Source organism: Ovis aries, chromosome 15 (assembly GCF_016772045.2).
Source record: "Ovis aries strain OAR_USU_Benz2616 breed Rambouillet chromosome 15, ARS-UI_Ramb_v3.0, whole genome shotgun sequence".
NCBI classification, from domain to species: domain Eukaryota; kingdom Metazoa; phylum Chordata; class Mammalia; order Artiodactyla; family Bovidae; genus Ovis; species Ovis aries.
Window position 1 is genome coordinate 54,185,996 of NC_056068.1, and position 19,027 is coordinate 54,205,022.

At 38.1% G+C, this 19,027-nt stretch overlaps 1 protein-coding gene across 6 annotated transcripts in view; it reads left to right on the top strand.

Moving 5' to 3' along the window:
* The window catches only part of UVRAG (UV radiation resistance associated), a 321,480-nt gene that overhangs the window by 187,992 nt on the left and 114,461 nt on the right, over positions 1–19,027 (top strand). For all 6 annotated transcript variants that reach the window (XM_027979551.2, XM_060399449.1, XM_042233269.2 and 3 more), the window contains one exon: positions 6,271–6,436. In XM_027979551.2, coding sequence (XP_027835352.1) covers positions 6,271–6,436 — 166 coding nt within the window. The remainder of the gene's footprint in view (positions 1–6,270; positions 6,437–19,027) is intronic.

Consider the following 19,027-nt stretch of genomic DNA (forward strand, 5'->3'; position numbering starts at 1 on the left):
ACTGATGTTGAAGCGGAAACTCCAATACTTTGGCCACCTAATGCGAAGAGCTGACTCATTGGAAAAGACCCTGATGCTGGGAAAGATTGAAGGCAGGAGGAGAAGGGGACGACAGGATGAGATGGTTGGATGGCATCACCGACTCAATAGACATGAGTTTGGGTAGGCTCCGGGAGTTGGTGATGGACAGGGAGGCATGGCGTGCTGCATTTCATGGGGTTGCAAAGAGTTGGACACGACTGAGCAACTGAACTGAACTGAACTGAATTTCTTCACCTGTAAAATGAGGTAATATTTACATCTTCAGTTCATTGTGATGATTGAATGAGATAGCATTTGAAAGAGCTTTTCCTATAGAAGGCATTCAATAAATGTAATTAGAATTAGTTGCCAGAGAGAGGAAGGAAGGACAGACCAGAGCAAACCTGTGTGGCTGGGGCAGAGTGAGAAAAGAGAAGAATTCCATCAGTAGATGTAGGAGAGTCAGCCAGGGTCTTGAGGCCACTGAAAGGAGTTTCTATTTTATTCTCAGTGGAGTGGGAAACCCTGAAGAGCTTCAAGAAGGGGGATGATATGAATTGATGTTTTTTAAAAGTCACTCTGGCTGCTACATATAGAATGCTTTGAGAGGTGGCAACAAGAGAAGCAGGGATACTACCGGTTTTAGAGTATCACCTCAATTCATTCTGGGATGTTCCTTGATGCTATTTTTGTTTTCTGGAGTTGATTTGTTTCCTAATTTTTTCCAGCTTTTGTTCCCTGTCTATTCATCCAAGCTGAATACATTCCTTCTTCCCCTAAAAAAATTAGTTTATCTTTTAGTGCAGTTTTTACTGCTAAAAAAAATGAAGTAAATGTTTAATTTTACTCTAAGGCCCTATTTACTTACCATAACTTGTAGGAATTGGTTTTAAGAAGCACATATGGTAGTATTGGACTTTAAAATCTATGTTCGCATTCTGCAAGGTACTTCCATGTACTTTTGAATTTACTGAGTGCCTTGTGTGTGTCATTTATGGGGCCAGGTGCTGGGGGTATGCAGAGGTGACCAAGGCATTGATCCTACCTCAGTGAAACTTCAGGCCACTCGAGGTTAACTTGTAATCAAGCCAATCAATAAATACCTCTTGAATTTGTACTCTGTGTCAGGCACTTAGAAGTTTATACCAGCTATGTGGGACTTAAAGAAGTGGGAATAATCAGATCTACCAGGAAGTCTTACAGAGAAGATGATAACCTGAGGTATTTTTAAAGATAAAATAGTATTGCCTTGTTGAAAGAAGGATGGCAATTTTAGATTCAGTGAGTAGAAATATGTAACATGGGACATCATACATGATGCTGTCTTGTTTACCTAATTCCCGCCTCTGTGAGAATCAATTCCTTCTGTGAGGGAAAGAATTATACTCAGCTCTTTTTTTGTTTTTTTCTGAAGACAAGAAAATTGAGGCTCAGTGAGATTAGTTAATTTTTCCGAAGAGTCATACTAGCCAGTGGCAGAACTAAAGTCCTCCCTGGTTGGCCTGATTTTAAGGCCCGTATTACTCCTGTCATGACGCAGTTTTCCTCCTTGTTTTGAATAATAACCTCTTCCAGACATCTAGCAAGTTTTTAGTGTTCTGTAGCAGCTGCATGCTTAGTAAAACTCTAGTGCTGGAAATCTAAGCTGATATTCTGTTATATTCATGAAAGTTTGCTGGGATAGGCTTTGCATTGCATGGCTTCATACTGTTTGGGAAACTGCTGCATAGTGGCCCAGCATCTTGTGTTGTGTTCTTCTTTCTAACTGGGTAAGTTTCTGTTAGAATATAGCAGAGAGACCTGGACACAAGTGGGGAAAGTTGTCCCGTGAAGGGTATTCACTTGAGTTCCATTGACTGGGACATTTCTCATCCAAAAAAAAAAAAAAAGAAAAAAACTGTTTGTGTGTGTTTTTAAGTAATCTATAACACAGAGCCTTTTGTGGTAATGAGACCCAGATTTCCTTCTGTGTCTGTATCCCTTTATGCAGGCATGATTTCTTGGAAAGGAGAGTCCATATGTCAAACACTGTCTCATTGAGAACGTGGAATGATTCCATAGATGCTGTGGCAATGATTAGAGTCTTAAATATTTTGTCCTGTCTGGATCAGTGGGTGCTTGGTTCCTTACCAAATCAGCTGCCTGAGTGATTGGGAAGGCAGGATGGTAAGAGCTTTTAGATCACTTATTGTACTTGGATGCATTTGAATATTAATAGTTTGTCCAACATGTAAGTCAAAGAGACCTTTTAATTTATAATGTTGTCATGGCCATTGTGAGTTTGTGGAATCTGTTATCATAAAGATTACATAAAAGAGGCTAATGTAATTGTTTTGAGCATGCTTAAAATAGACTAGGCAAGACTAGGTTAGATATTTTAAATCCATTTTAAAACATTTAACATTTTCAGCCTACAAGATTTTCAACTTGCAATGAATTTATCGGGATGTAAACCCATTGTAAACTGAGGAAGATCTGTAATGTAATATGAATCAGACCCACATTATTATCTTAATTAACCAAAATAAATGCATGTCTAAGTCTTTTCAGCTTAAAAAAAAAAAGACATTATATAAAAAATTTATTATCACAAAAATTACTACAGCCCCAAGTAAATGTAGCTACCTACATTAAAAAAAAACAAATAGGTAATATTTATTGTGAGGAAACTGCAGAATTTTGTTTTATTTGTAAGCCCATTAAAACATTATTTTAATCAGGGCTTTTTTCCTTTACCTAAGTCTTAACAGCTTATTCCTGTTCTTCCCTGAACCCTCCCATTACCCCTCTAGCTTCTTTTCACCAACAAGCCTGTCATCTGTGACCTCTTTAACCCTCAGAGCAGCATAAGGAACACAAGCCTCTGCTCTGCATCAGGTGTTAGGGACGTCATTAATGGTTCCCGGAAAAGCACACCCCAGAGAGCCAGGTTTTGGCTTTGGCAGGTAAAAAGTCTTTTAGATCTTGGAATGCTGGAAACCTTAAACCTTTCAGTTTTTTTAGCTAAAGTGATTGGCAACAGAATGTGACATCTGAGGTTTCGTGGCCAGCAATAGCCATAATTAACCACATGAGCTCACATTTTCCCACTGGAGATTCAGTAGTCTTGGGGTGATGAAAGTGACTTCCCTACCAGGAGGTGGTTTTCCTTTCGAGGGTATTGGAGTACCCATGGGCCCTGTAATGCCTCACCCATGGTCCTTTTAAAATGCCTTTTAATATAAAGCTTCAATATTGGAAATCCAACACCATGGTGTTTAACTGTGAGGCTGTGACTGAGCACTATGGCCTGGAATGGGAAGCAACCCTAGGGTTTTTAATGGGTGAGTTGGGGGAGTCTTGTGGTAGAAATAATGGTGAGTGTGAATAACCAGAATCAAAGCTGATTTCCAGTATTACCCAGTTTTCAGTTTTTGCTATTTCTTTTTGGTTTTTCCTGTATGTATACAGGATTCTGTTAGAGATGCCCTTTTATGTTTAATTTAAGCAAAATTATTTTATTGAAAGGAGGTAATGTTAGAAGACCAATTTCTGTTCTTTTACTACTTATGTAGATGTAGTCCTTGAAATAGACAAATGTAATGCTTTAGTATTACCCTTTTAGTAATACAGAAAAATGGAGATGCTTGAGTGTTTAACGTTGGATAGGTTTTTTAAACATTCATAGTTTGCATTTGACCTGTTTGGCAGGCTAAGAGGCCCTCTGATTTTTGGAAGGTTTCAAATCCTTTCCTGTAGGTCACATAGAAAAATAAAAGCTTAGTATAAAGCACATATGCATGTGGGTGCTAAGTCACTCAGTCGTGTTAGACTCTGCAACCCTATGGACTCTCGCCTACCAGGCTCCTCTTTCCATGGAATTTTCCAGGCAAGAATACTGAAGCAGGTTGCAATTTTCCATTCTAGGGAATCGATCCTAACACAGGGATCGAACCTGCCTCTTCTGCTTGCCAGACAGATTCTTTACCACTGCACCTCCTGGAAATCCCAAAGTACACAAAGAAAAGTCCAGATTTAATGTAGTTTTGTTCCTCATTACTTACTGAAAGTTTTCTTTTTCTTCCTCTTTTCCTCTCCCTTCAAAAGAGGATTCTTAAAGACCAAGTGCTTGTACTAATAGGAATATTTTAAATTTAATAAGCCCTATTCTTAAAGAAAACAGGAGGTGGGATTCAGCAACCTCTTTCAGTGAACTCCCAGCTGTGATTCCAGGGATAGATACTTGAAGGGGCTGGGGTGTAGATACAATCTCTTACTCCCGCACTCATAGTTTTTACTTACACAGCTTTGACTAACTCACTTATACCACTTGAATCTTATTTTTCTCATTTCTCAATTAGTAGCATCAGATTCAGTGATTTCCAAGGCTTCTCCCAGCTCTGATATTATATGATGATTAAATTATATTGTGATGAATTTACAGTGTAATTTTAAGTCTCTAAGGTAAGCTGATGTGCAGATTTCAACAGAAGTAAAGTATTGTAGTACTAAAGGTGCTTGAGTGGGACTGAACCAGGAGCACATGGTCTCTAAAAATAGTTAGTTCTTGTCAGTTAAGCCAGGCCCAATAGTCAGTTGAAAGGAATGCTGTTTGATTTTTTTTTCATCAGTTTGATTTGAGAGAACATGTCACCAAAGATTCACAGACTTTTTATGTGTTTTTGGCTCTTATTAGAAAAGAGTGAAGAAACTAAAATAATAAACATGTGTCATATGCTTCTAGACTCCCAAGTTTAAATTGTTATGTATTCCACAGTAACGTTCTGCAACAGTATGGTAGAGTGCTTAAAGACAAAGGCCTTGGTGTCAGGTCAACTGCTATACTCGCTGTATTAGTTTGAACAGGTTCCTTAACTTCTTGAACCTAATTTTTTCATCTGTAAATTGAAAAAAATAGCATATAAAACATGCCCAGTTTATTAATTTTTGATGAATGAGTGACTGCCAGAAATAGAGCACCATGGTCAATTCCTGGCAGGAAAAAAAAAAAAGTGTATAATAAAAGTTACCTATTTTTACAGTATGATCAAAGCATCTGTTTTGGTAGTCAAGTGTGGAGAATGTACTGAGTGGTATATGGCAATAGTGGCTTTCCTGTACAGTAAAAAGATAGTGCTTAGATGACCAGGTTTAAATATAAAAGAAGAATGTGGGAAATATTACTAACAATTGAAGTTAAAGTTACTCTTAGAAATCAGGAAATACTCAAGCCAAGGTCATCTCTATCATTTTAGCCTTTCTGTAGCCAGAAGTATTCCAGGTATGTGTTAAATCTGTGTGTGTGTGTGTGTGTGTGTGTGTGTGTGTGTCTGTGTCTGTGTCTGTGTCTGTGTCTGTGTCTGTGTCTGTGTGTGAGAGAGACAGAGAGAGGGAGACAAAGAGAGAACTTTTTAAAGTATTTTAAAAATATCATATACCAAGCAGTTACTTTTTTTTCTCCCTTGGGGCAAGCTTAAAACTTCTTATTGTATTATTCTCAGTTCTGAATACTTGAATGATTATTACTTCATAGGCAGTAGCAGAAATCTAGATGTTGAGTTAAAAATCTGATTTCTTACAAGATATGTACTGTAGGATACATGTATTCTTTTTCCAATACTTACTTCCACCGAAATTATATCAATAGGACGTATTAATATATGAACAATGTGGTTTTTTTTACCTTTTACTATTTAAAACACTTTTTTCCTCTATCCTATCTCAAACATCACTGACTTATTTAAACAATGCTCTCTTTATTAATATTGAGAATGTACCCTATAAGGATGTGCTATGCTATTTCACTTCACCTTGGAATTAATAATATTGTACAGTAGTATAACAGTACAACTATTTTGCTTGGTAAAGTTGTTAATGAATAAAATGTATGATGTTTATATAGTATGCAATGTTTAAATCTCTGAAACTAATTTTCACATTGTATAATAGACTCAGGTATTATTTTTGGCATTAAAAATGCTGGGAAAGAAAGTATTGAAGACTTGACTGTACTAAGAACTCTTAAGATTATATATCAAATGTTAATCTCACCACATTAATTATTGGGAAATAGTTTTAAATATAGTAGATGAAATTTCAAATCTTATTAATATATTTAGATGTGTGTAAAATCATATAATTTAGATAGGTGAATAATATTTTTTCAGTTATCTCTTATAAAATCTCTCTTGAAATTGATTCGTTATGATCTTGTGGCTACATTTATGAAGTAAATAGCTGTTTTCTGTTTCTCTGTTTTTGAATTAACAGCAAAAGATGATGGAAGCATTGCTGTTGCCCTTGGTTATACTGCACATTTGGTATCCATGATCTCCTTTTTCCTACAAGTGCCCCTCAGATATCCTGTAATTCATAAGGGATCTAGATCAACAATCAAAGATAATATTAATGACAAGCTGACTGAAAAGGAGAGAGAGTAAGTATCCTTTTACAATATACTTTTAACATTGGGCCAGTATGAAGCATCGAGCGTATTAAAAATATAAAAGGTGACCTAGATTGTGGTAATTTTTGTATATCCTGTGTGTAGTGCTCCATTTCTTTTAAATAAAATGTAGACAGAATTGCTAGTGATAGCAAAATTGACCCATTCAAGTTTAATTTGCTTTTGTGAGGCAAGTATCAGGGCTTCCCAGGTGGCTCAGTGGTAAAGAATCCACCTGCCAATGCAGGAGATGCTGGAGATGCAAGTTCAATCCTTGGGTCAGGAAGAGCCCCTAAAGGTGGAAATGGCAACCCATTCCAGTATTCTTGCCTGTAAAATCCCACAGACAGAGGAGCCCGGGGGACTACAGTCCACAGGTTGCAAAGAGTTGGACACAGCTGAGCGACATGCATGCAATAGTGGCCTTACAGAAAGCATTCTGAAGTATTCCCTCTCTTCTTCTTTCCTGGAAGAGTTTGAGGTTTGCTGTTAATTCTTGTTTTAAATGTTTGTTAGAATTTACCAGTGGAGCCATGTGATTTTGCACTTTTCTTTGTTGGGAGGTTTTTGATTAGTGTTTCAATTATAGGTCTGTTCATATTTTTTATATATTCTTAACTCAGTTTAGATAATTTGTGTGTTTCCAAGAACAATACCATTTCATCTAGGTTATGTAATTTGTTGGTGATAGTTGTTCATAGTATTATTTTATAATGCTTTTCATTTCTGTAAGATCTTTAATGATGTCTATTTTCATTTCTAATTTTAGCTGTTTGAGTCTTTTATTTTCTTATTGATGTGAAAAACTGATCTAGAATAAGAATTGATGGATCTTTTCAAAGAACTCGCTTTTTTATTTTGTTGATTTTATTATTTTTGTATTCTCTTTTATCTCCACTCTAATCTTTATTATTTCCTTCATTCTGCTAGCTTTGGGTTTCATTTTCTATTACTTAGAGGTAAAGTTAGGTTACTGATAGGAGAGCTTTCATTTTTAGTGTCAATGTTTATATCTTTCAGCTTCTACTTCCACAATAAATTGTGGCATGCTGCATTTTTATTTTCATTCATCTCAAACTATTTTCTAATTCCCCCATGTGATTTCTTCAGTTAACCCATTGGTTGTTTTAAAAGGGTTTAGTTTTCACATTTGTGAATTTTCTAGTTTTCCTTCTGTTATTGAACTCTAGTTTAATTCCATTGTGATGGAGAAATAGATAGTTTGTATGAGTTCAGTATGTTTAAATTTATTAAGACTTGTTTTGTTGCCTAATATATGGTCTGTCCTAGAGAATGTTGCACACATATTTGAGAAGAAACTATCTTCTATTGTTAGATGTAATGTTCTATGTATGTGTTAGTTTGGGTTCGTTTATAGTGTTGTCAAGTCTTAGATGTCCTTATTGATGTTCTGTCGAGCTATACAGTCCATTATTGAAAATGGAGTGTTAGACTCTCCAACTATTACTGTAGGACTATTTCTCCTTCAATTCTGTCAGTGTTTGCTTCTTTTATTTGGGGGCTCTGTCATTTGGTGCGCATATTTTAAGATACTGTTTCTTGATGAACTATCCCTTTTATCATTATATAATGAACTTTTTTGCCTCTTGAAACAAGTTTGACCTAAAAACTATTTTGCCTGATATTAGCATGACTTCTCAGCTCTCTTTTGGTTACTGTATTTGGGAGTATCTTTCCCATCTTTTCTCTTTGAACGTATTTGTGTCTTTGGATCTAAAATGAGTCTCATAGGCAGTATATAGTGGATCATTTTAACTCCTTTCTGCAGATCTTTGCCTTTTGATTGGAGAGTTTCCTTTACTTCTGTTTAACATAATTTGTGGTATAAAAGGACTTCCTTCTGCCATTCCCCAACCCCCACCCCCCGTATTTCTTAGACCTTTTTTTGGGCCTCATTTTCCTCCATTACTGCCTTTTTTTTTTCTTCGTTGATTTTTTGTAGTGTACCATTTTGATTCCCATCTCATTTCTTTTTCAGTGTATTTATGATATTTTCTTATTGGTGACTCTGGGATTACAGTTAACATTTCTATAACAGTCTACTTTGAAGTAATAGCCACTTAGCTTCATTAGTACTGGAGAAGGAAATGGCAAACCACTCCAGTGTTCTTGCGTGGAGAATCCCAGGGACGGGGGAGCCTGGTGGGCTGCTGTCTATGGGGTCGCATAGAGTCGGGCACGACTGAAGTGACTTAGTAGTAGTAGTAGTAGTAGTAGTAGTAGTAGTAGCTTCATCAATATGTAGAAACTCTGCTCCTCTATGCCCCTGTCCCCTCACCTTTAGGTTCTTGTTGTCACTGATGACATCTTGATGCACTGTGTGCCCGTACTGCTGTCTTCTTAGTTTACCTGTGTAGTTATCTTCACTGGAGACCTTTGTTTCTTTGTTCAGTTTCAGGAACTGTGTAGTGTCCTTTCATTTCAACCAGAAGGCCTTAGCCTTCACCTCTTATAGTAAGCCTATCAGTTAGCCAGAGGTGAAAGCCTAGGGTCTTCTCAGGTCTTTTCTGAGCATGCATTGTGTTCTGAGCATGTATACAAAATCTTTTGTATTTTTAAAATCTTTTATCTATTTAATTTTTATTTCGTATTGGAGTGTTGATTAACAATAGTGTGTTAGTTTCATATGCACAGCAAAGTGATTCAGTTAAACATATACATGTATCTATTCTTTTTCTAATTCTTTTGCCACTTAGGTTATTACAGAATACTGAACAGATATACCTACAAAGTACAGTAGGTCCTTGTTGGTCATCTGTTTTAAATACAGCAGGGTATACATATCATTCTCAAACTCCTAATCTATCCCTCCCCTGACCCTTCACCCCTGGTAACCATAAGTCTGCTCTCTGTGAGTCTGTTTCTGTTTTGTAAATAAGTTCATTTGTATCAGTCTTCCAGTTCAGTTCAGTTCAGTCACTCAGCCGTGTCTGACTATTTGCAACGCCATGAATCGCAGCATGCCAGGTCTCCCTGTCCATCACCAACTCCCGGAATTCATTCAAACTCATGTCCATTGAGTCGGTGATACCATCCAGCCATCTCATCTTCTGTCGTCCCCTTCTCCTCCTGCCCCCAATCCCTCCTGCATCAGGATATTTTCCAACGAGTCAACTCTTTGCATGAGGTGGTCAAAGTATTGGAGTTTCAGCTTTAGCATCAGTCCTTCCAATGAACACCCAGGACTGATCTCCTTTAGGATGGCCTGGTTGGACCTCCTTGCAGTCCAAGGGACGCTCAAGTGTCTTCTCCAACACCAGAGTTCATTCTTTAAGAGTCTTCATATAAGCTATATCATAAGATAGTTGTCTTTGTCTGACTAACATCAGTTAGTATAGTAATCTTCATGTCCATCCATGTGGCTACAGATGGCATTGTTTTATTCTTTTTTATGGCTGAGTAATAGTCCATTGTTATATGTACTATATTTTCTTTATCCATTCATCTGTCAGTGGATATTTAGGTTGCATCTATATCTTGGCTATGGTAAGCGATGATGTGATGAACATTGCAGTGCATGTATCTTTTCAAGCCATGTTTTTCTCTGGATATACGTTCAGGAGTGGGATTGCTGAATCATATGGCAATTCTGTTTTAGTTTTCTGAAGAATCTCCTTACTGTTTTGCCCAGTGGCTGCACCCACTTACATTCCCACCATAACTTCTGATTCCACAGTGTACTTTTGAATACACTAATTTCTGAAAGAAGTTCTCCCCAGCTGTTCCTCCCAGACTAGACAGTCTGTTGTGTGTCTCAGCCTTAATCTTTTGCCTAAGGAAGTAGTTAGGTTTGTTTGTTTGCCTTACTTCTTGAACATTGTCCTGTTTTTACTCTCTGAGTGAGTTCTGACTAGGCAAAACAAAGGCAAGTGCCTTGCATTCATCCTTCAGGTTGCCCCCAGACAAGTTAGGACAAACCAACACAAATTTTTTACTGTGCTGGTAAAAAAAATAAGATCTGCTCTGCTCCCTTAAGAACCAGGAGTCAGGGCCTCACCCTGGCAGTCTGCTGTCTGTAGGACCACTGCTGAGCTCCAGAGGAGGTGAGGGACAGGATAAGTAAAAATACTGCAAAGTGTTCCTTCTAATTTTGAGTTTCCTTTTTCTTGATCGATTGTTCAGCCAGTTGTGAACCTTTGATGGACAGTTTTTGCTTGATTTTCTTTTTTTCAGTGTTTCTCTAGGGGGACAAGTCCTTTGATCTACTTTACCATTTTTGCTGATATCATTCCATTTGTTCTTGTAATGATGAAAAATACTACTTATAAGGGATGAAGGGATCCCCTAGGGGATTTTAAGAGAGAATACCATAAGCAGATATATCTTTCACAAAGATAACCTTATAGTTTTGTGGAGAATGCCCACCCCTCCCAACTATCTCTTGGCTCCATATTAATAAAATTATGTATCTCTCCAGATTTTTATCAAATTTGCTCTTGATGATCTACCTTAAAATAATAGTTTTGTAGGAAATTACTTTGGGAGTTTGAAGGAGGGTAACTCCTCAGAATGATAAATACTCTTTCTCCAGGTCAGCTGTGCACTTTAATTTGTGAAGGAGCAGCTCAGCATGTGGGCACTCCTTGTAGTGTATGCTCCAGTGTGAATAGTAGTGATGATTTGTTTATTGACTGAGTGATTTTCCTAAGCAGTCTGGGAAGGCCAGTTAGATTTAGGTGATTACATTGCTCTTTTTTTTTTCCCCTTTGGCAGCCAGGAGAACCACAGGAATTGCTTTTTAGTGAATGAATTTTATATTCTACCTCTGTCTTCCCCATTTTATTGAAACAAAAAATGTATTTTATTGATTCTAATGTAAGTACTTTTGACATCTTACTAATATTGCTAAAAATGAGATACATCTTCCAATTAATGACATGATAGATAACGGTATTTTATCATATAAAAAAATAAAAAATGATATTTTTATCTTTTCTTATTGGTACATAAGTTAATAATTCAGTTCACAGTTGATGTCTTATATTTTATGAACTGTCAAATATTTTCCTCTGGGGCAGTAAAGCACCTCAGATGCTTTTTGGAACAGCATCGATGTGTAAATGTATCTCTAAATACAAGTGCATTTATTAATTATGGTTGTTGATTGAATCAACGTTTCAGTTATTAGCCTGGATCACTGAAAGAGTGTGTTGATTTTGATGTGAACTTTTCCAGGGTATTAGGTAGAATCAGGTCTTCATGAGAAAATAGGAATTAAATGATACATTGGACAAATTATATTTAATGTAATAGGCCTAGGAATCCTCAGCTTCTGCCCTCTCTGATTACCTGTTTCTGCTCGCTATGGGCATGCGATACATTAGGGTTGAGAGCCCTGTTTAGCTAGTTTCACTAAACTAGGTTTTTTCCCTTTGTCTGGTCTGTTTGAAGCCCAGGTCTGGACTGACGCCTTGCCTAAACCATTACTTATGCACCTGCACACTGTAAAGGGGAACTCTGCAATCTTTGCTGCATTTCATTTTGAGGCTCAGACCACAAAACACAAAGGAATGTAGCCATAGTCCAGCTGCAATGTTCTTTTACCCCTTATTTCTTTTTTCACTGAGGACTGAAAAGTAGATTTTAAAGTGATTTTTGAAATAAAATGCATTGGTCGTCGTTATTTCACTCCTATTACCTAATATTAGGTAATACATTCACAATAGAGCAGTGAAACAGTCATTGAGCTAGGACATAGCTGGTCAGAGCATTTGGCTTTTTCAAGTCCTCAAAAGATGTCTGACATTTTTTTTTGTTTTATTCTCAGAAGGAGAAATAGGGAGTGGTGTAAATTGGCAGGCACTTTTGAAACTTCCTGACCTGTCCACCACAAGGTTTTTACAGATCTCTAAGAGCTGGTCAGCTCTTTTCCTCTAGTGGAATTATTGAAACTGAGAGAAATGTTAGTGCTGCTTTTCCCATTTCATGGATATTTTTGTGCTTATGTTTATTCCAATGGAAGATCTTGACTAAAAGGCCAGGAATTGCCTTTTTTACCTGATTGATTCTGATTTCTTTTAAAAACAGAAAAAATTCTAGAGTACAAAGAAATTGTGATATATCCAAAATCAGATATTCATGGGCCCAGACCATAGTCACTGCATATGGATCTCCTGCTCATGAGAGAAGGAATAGTCTATTTTAATGATCTACCACCTTTTTTTGTGAGTGGGTGCATGTGGCGATCATGCATACTTATCTATAAAGGAACTGGCTGGACAGGTCCCCAAGTCTGTGACTTGAGCCCCCTTGCAGCCACCTGGGCATATCTGGATGTTTATGGATATTTATCTTCCCCTTCAGCATAACCAGGTTGCATTTTGTCTGAGGGGAAGGGACAAAGAAATTTGCAAGTGGCAGTGATCAGACTGATTCCTATCTCTGTATTCCTACAGCCTATCTCTTGACCTGGTGACACTGACCTGTTAATAAATGAATGAGAATTTTTTCTAGTGGCATCTCCTTGAATCAGTTAAAATACTTTGAATGTTATTTGCATAAGTAGCAAATTCTCCATGGAGAAGGCAATGGCATCCCACTCCAGTACTCTTGCCTGGAAAATCCCATGGATAGAGGAGCCTGGTAGGCTGCAGTCCATGGGGTCGCTAAGAGTCGGACACGACTGGGTGACTTCACTTTCACGCATTGGAGAAGGACATGGCAACCCACTCCAGTGTTCTTGCCTGGAGAATCCCAGGGATGGGGGAGCCTGGTGGGCTGCTGAATACGGTGTCGCACGGATTCGGACACGACTGAAGTAACTTAGCAGCAGCAGCAAATTCTCCATAGCCATAGTGACTGGCCCTTGGGATTTCATTGGCATGTATTGAAGGCATAAATGTTTTCACACTGGTGTTATTTTCATACAGCTATAATTCTGACTCCTCACTTCTTTTTTTTACGTGCTTAATGCATACTTAAACACCCATGGACACATCTTACATTAAAAATTCTTTCCTGTAAACATTTTCAGCTTCTGTTTGCTAATCAAGCTGTTTTAATGTGAAGAGTTCAGAAGTGGTCACCATTTTCACTAAATTGCCATATTTGCTTTCATGGTGTCCAGTTAAATTGGATTACCTCCTTCCAGAAATGGGAGATTTTCACATCATGCTTAGGCTTAAATTCTGTGGCTTTAATTTTTAAGTCTTCTTCTGTTTATCCTATAAATTAGAACACTCTTTGTAACCTTTCATCTTCATTTTATTATAGGTTGTTCTTCAGATGCTGGCATTTAAAGTACTCAGGAACTCAGACCTCAGATCTTTAAATTGAACAATGATTGTTACAACTTGAGGCAGTGGGTGAACCAAATGCTGTGGTTTTCTATTTTTTTCTTGTTGTGCAACTTAGAAGTATAATCAAACAAATATTTTTCAGGGTGACTAACTGAAATGAATAGAATTATTAGTTCTTTCAGGTGTTCCACTTGATTACAGAAATGTGTCCTAAGCTGAAAAATTGCCGTTCATGCGAAAGCTTTCCCAAATGTCTTCAGTCCAGCTCCATTGTAACTACCTAAGGGTATACCGTAAAACAGAAATAGAAGGGAAAAAATGTTTCTGTACCTGCTGAATTATAGACATTGTGTTTTAGAACCAGACAAAATATTCCTAGGTCGTATGATTCAACCCATCATTGCACAAATGAAGAAAGAGGTTGAACAATGAAGTAAGGACATACATGAAGTTAACTAAGCCTTCACTTTGATCTGTTCCACTGAGGAAATGAAGCCCAAGAGATGGTATACCAGTTGTAAGTGAAGTATTTTTAAGCAAACATCTTTTGGAGATGGAAGGGCTTCCCCGGTGGCTCAGTAGGAAAGAATCCTCCTGCCAGTGCTCCCTGGGTGGGGAAGAGCCCCTGGAGAAGGAAATGGTAACCCACTCCAGTATTCTTGCCTGGAGAATCCCATGGACAGAGGAGCCCGGCAGGCTGTAGTCTGTGAGGTTGCAAAAGAGAGAGTTGGACATAACTTAGTGACTAAGCAACAATGACAGAGGAGATGGAAGAAGTGTATTTATCAAAAAGGGGCTATTTGTGAGACTGAAGTACCCCTTTCCTTTTTAGGGAAAGCTCACTGGTGAAAAATGCCTTGATGTAAATTCCTGTATATTATGTGGAGTTCCCATGCTAAGTTCTTATTGAAAACATTAATTATTTAAATCTTATTTATCTGTTGGTTCACTTTGACATTTTTTTTTCTCTAAAAGGTGCAGTGCACAATGCTTCTCTTTTCTTCTCCCTTTCCTCAATTTATTTAAACTGGGCAGTTTTTTGTTCTTTTTTTTTTTTTAATTTCTAATCACTTAAGGCTTTGAAGTTACATTGGGACTTCACGTCTAATCAAGAGTGACTGGGGAAATGTCCTCCTTTCTTGGTTCACCTGGCATAATATCTGTGGCAGTAGGTTATCATGAGCTTTAAATGAAGCACAGTGCTTGGCACATAGAAGATGCTCAATAAAATTTTCCAATTACTGTTACCTATACATTGAGCTTTGCAACAGGAATTCCAGGCAGCTGTGTAATTTCTTTTTCCTTTTTTTTTTCCCACTAATTCTAGGTGCTTAAAGGGAAAGTTGACCTAAGAAAAGGTTGTTGTTGTTAAATCGTGTTTGACTTGACTCTTCCGAGACCCCATAGACTATAGCCCACCAGGCTAGACTCCTCTGCCCATGAGTTTCCCAGGCAAGAATACTGGACTGAGTTGCCATTTCCTTCTCTAGGGGATCTTCCCGACCCAGGGATCAAACCCATGGCTCCTGCATCAGCAGGTGGATTCTCTACCACTGAGCCACCAGGGAAGCCCAGGAAAAGGTTAAGGAAAATTTAAAATGCAGGCCCCATAGCATAGTACTAGATTTTGTTTTCTAGAAACACCAGGAGGTACATCATCTTTCCGTCAGTGGTGTGAATGGAGAGGACTAATGAAGTTTCCCAGAACACAAGGGAAAAAAAAACTATTGCAGATGTTAAGGCTTGTCTCTTTTTCGTCACCTACTCAGGGAGTTTACTGCCTTATTTACACTAATGAGTCAAGTAAATGTCTGTGTTTCGAACCCATCAGTATAGTAAACGCTGAAGCCCTTATTCTTAAAAAGAAATGTGGATCATGTTCAAATAATTCAACAGTTCCCAACCCGGCCCTCTACTTACTCTTTTTAGTCTTGTCCCAGAGTACTCTCTGTTCCTGACCTGTGCTTCAGTCAAACTGTTGCTTTCCAAACACATCACATTATTTCCCACTTGATACTCTTTGTCCTTACTAGTCTACTTATCTAGAATGCCTTCCCTGGCCATCTCTAGGATCATAATTGTGGTTGTACTTAAAGCCTTTCCCTTATTAAAAATTTTCCTCATAAAGTCTTTCTTAATTCCCCATAGTTTGATGGACTGTAATAGCCTTCTGTAATCCTATGAAGAATTCTCTCTATATAGTACCTCAGAAATGAACTATGTTGATATATGTTCTCATTTCTTTTTAACAGCAATTCAGTGATACAAGTATTTGTTTTATTCTTGTCTGAAATATTTTCAGTGTAGAAACTGCATCTTACTTGGCACGAAACTCATTCCATTGCCTTACCGAGAGCCTTGTGTTGTGTAAACACTCAATAAATATTTTTTTGAGTTGAATTAGGAGAGCAAAAGGGATGTTACTTTTGCAAATGCTATTAAGTAATCTGACACTCCACGTTCTAGCCCATAGTTTTAACTCTAGATGCTCTGGCCAGGACAACCCTTATTTCATACACTCCCTTAGGACCGAGAAGCTATTAACTTCAGTGCCTGTTGTAATCCAAGGCACAGGCAGCAGTGCTGATGGGGTTATGTTTAGGAGTGAGAGCAAAGAGTGTGTTTTAAATGAAGAATCCCCATGGAAATTTAGGCAGGAGAGATCAACAGAATAAAAATGCAGAAGGTGGTTGCTGGGTGAAACAGGAAATGAACACCTTATGAAGATTAGGCATTCCACTGAGAGAGGGGAAATGTAGAAAACGAGTCGAAAGTAATTGTGCAGCCATTTCATCGCCGATACTTGAGAGCACACTGTTGGGTGTGTTGTTTTTAATGAAGTGTGCTTTTATAGTGCTGATGTTATTATCTGGATGAGGAAGTCTTCTCTAGTATTATTGTCATCTCAGCTTTCTGCAACCAACTAAATTAAAATACAGTAATGTAATGAGTCAGTGGAATAAAAAAGAAAACCAGATGACTCTGACATGTGACCCAAAGTTGAACTTACTGCTTTTCTGGTTCACAGTGTATTCCAGTCAGAGTAAAGAGGTTCGATGTAATGCTTTGGAGAAAAAGGGAAGGTAGAGGAATAATATATTTAGTTAATCGTGGGCTATGTCATGGGTTAAAGATTGCTACATTATTAGAATATCTGAGATCAGTGTTTCTCAACAGGAGGTCCCCAGAGCCTCACTGAGTTCTCCAGGTAGCATGGATTGGCCTTCTCCAGTCTGTTATTATTGTGTATCATATGACAGCATAGATGCTTTGGGTTCTGATATGAATTAATCATTTACTCTAATAAATAAGACTTTATTGATAGTACACTGGGGCTTCCCTGGTGGCTCAGCTGGTAAAGAATCTGCCTGCAGTGCGGGAGACCTGGGTTTGTTCCCTGGGTTGGGAGGATCCCCTGGAAAAGTGAATGGCTACCCACTCCAGTTTTCTGGCCCAGAGAATTTCATGGACTGTATAGTCCATGGGGTCACAAAGAGTGGGACATGACTGAGCGACTTTCAAAAGAGACTGCATTGAAAGTAGCTCTTTCTTTCCTTCAATTCTTTTGTGTGTGTGTGTGGCTGTGCTGGGTCTTGGTTGCTGCGCACAGCTTTCTCTAGTTGTGACTAGCAGAGGCTGCTCTTTGGTTGTGGTGGGTGGGCTTCTCATTGCGGTGGCTTCTCTTGTTGCAGAGCGCGGGCTCTAGGTGTGCGGGCTTCAGTCGTTCCCACGTGTAGGCTCAGTAGTTGTGGCACATGGGCTTAGTTACCCCGTGACATGGGGAATCTTCCCAGAACAGGGATTGAACCCCTGCCCCCTGCATTGGCAGGCAGATTCTCATCCACCAGACCACCAGGGAAGTCCTCCTTTAATTCTTATGTTTGATTTTTGGTAGGCAAGCAACAAGGGATATGAGGATAATTATATCAAGTCAGAAAGTTTGGATTAAATGATTTGTGGAATCTTTTGGTTTCCTGAAGAAGAAAATGATAGAAGGAGTAAGAAAATTATTTTTAGGTAGATATGAACTATTTTAACTTCCCAAAGTATCTTATGATAATAGTTCTGTAGACAGTTTTCTAGGGGTAACATTTATGTCCTGGACAATAGTACATTATGCAACAAAGTAATATAATTCTTTGAATCACATAGTTCTATTCACTGCCATGTTTTATACCTCTCCCTACAATAATTTAGTTATAAGATCACCAAATGTAACCTCTGAATCAGATTAAATAATCAATTGATTTTCAGAGTGTTTTTCTTCTCTAATTCCTTGAAAAATTGATATGAAACTTAATTCACATATAGTTAAATCACAAGAGATAAATTACAAAAGGTGACATCACTGAAGTCAAACCATACGTGGAGGCCTAGTACATATTTGTCACTGCACAAGATTCTGGCATTAGGTAAAATTACTCAGCTGTCAAAGTGGTATCAGGGATGGAGAGCAAGTCAGTAGACAGTTATCCTCAGCATTCTAAGGCTCATGTTAGAAATACATGGGGTTGAGTAGTCAGCAAAAGTATGTTTTAGGAAGTGGCCCTAAATGGCTGAGCCAGTGAGTGTGGAAGAGACTTGGAAGCTGCCCAAGCAGACTAAATAACAGCAGAAACACACATACCCGGCACAAGTAGGTATTGCACCTTTCCATTGATCAAAGCATCCAGTTTCTCACTCAGCCTGGTGAATGACTTCACTGTACATTGCTCAGCAGTTTTCTCTTAGGCATAAATAAAAGAAACATCAATTAATAATTCAATCCTTAGTGGACATAAAAATGAAAATTACTTTCAAAGATGATTAGGTTTGAGTATTTAAATATCAATATACAGATATTCATTTATTCAGAGCATAGTAATATATAAAGTGTTCTGGATCACAGAGTGGTTATAATAAATATGTGACTACTTTGACTTAAACATATATTCACTTCCATGTATAATTCTTTAACAGGGATAAACTATATTGCACGTAAATAATAAAAGTATTCTAAACTTAAGAAAGGAGAAACCGTGGCTTCCCACTTTCACTTTTCTGAAAGAACTGTGGTGTCAGACGTATCTTGAACCAGTTTATTTCACCTCACTAGTCTCAGTGTGGGCTTCCCTTGTGGCTCAACTGGTTAAGAATCTACCTGCAATTCAGGAGACCTGGGTTCGATCCCTGGGTTGGGAAGATCCCCTGGAGAAATGCAAGGCTACCCACTGCAGTATTCTGGCCTGGAGAATTCCATGGACGGTATAGTCCATGGGGTGGCAAAGATTTGGACACGACTGAGAGGCTTTCACTTTCACTAGTCGCCGTGTACTCATCTGAA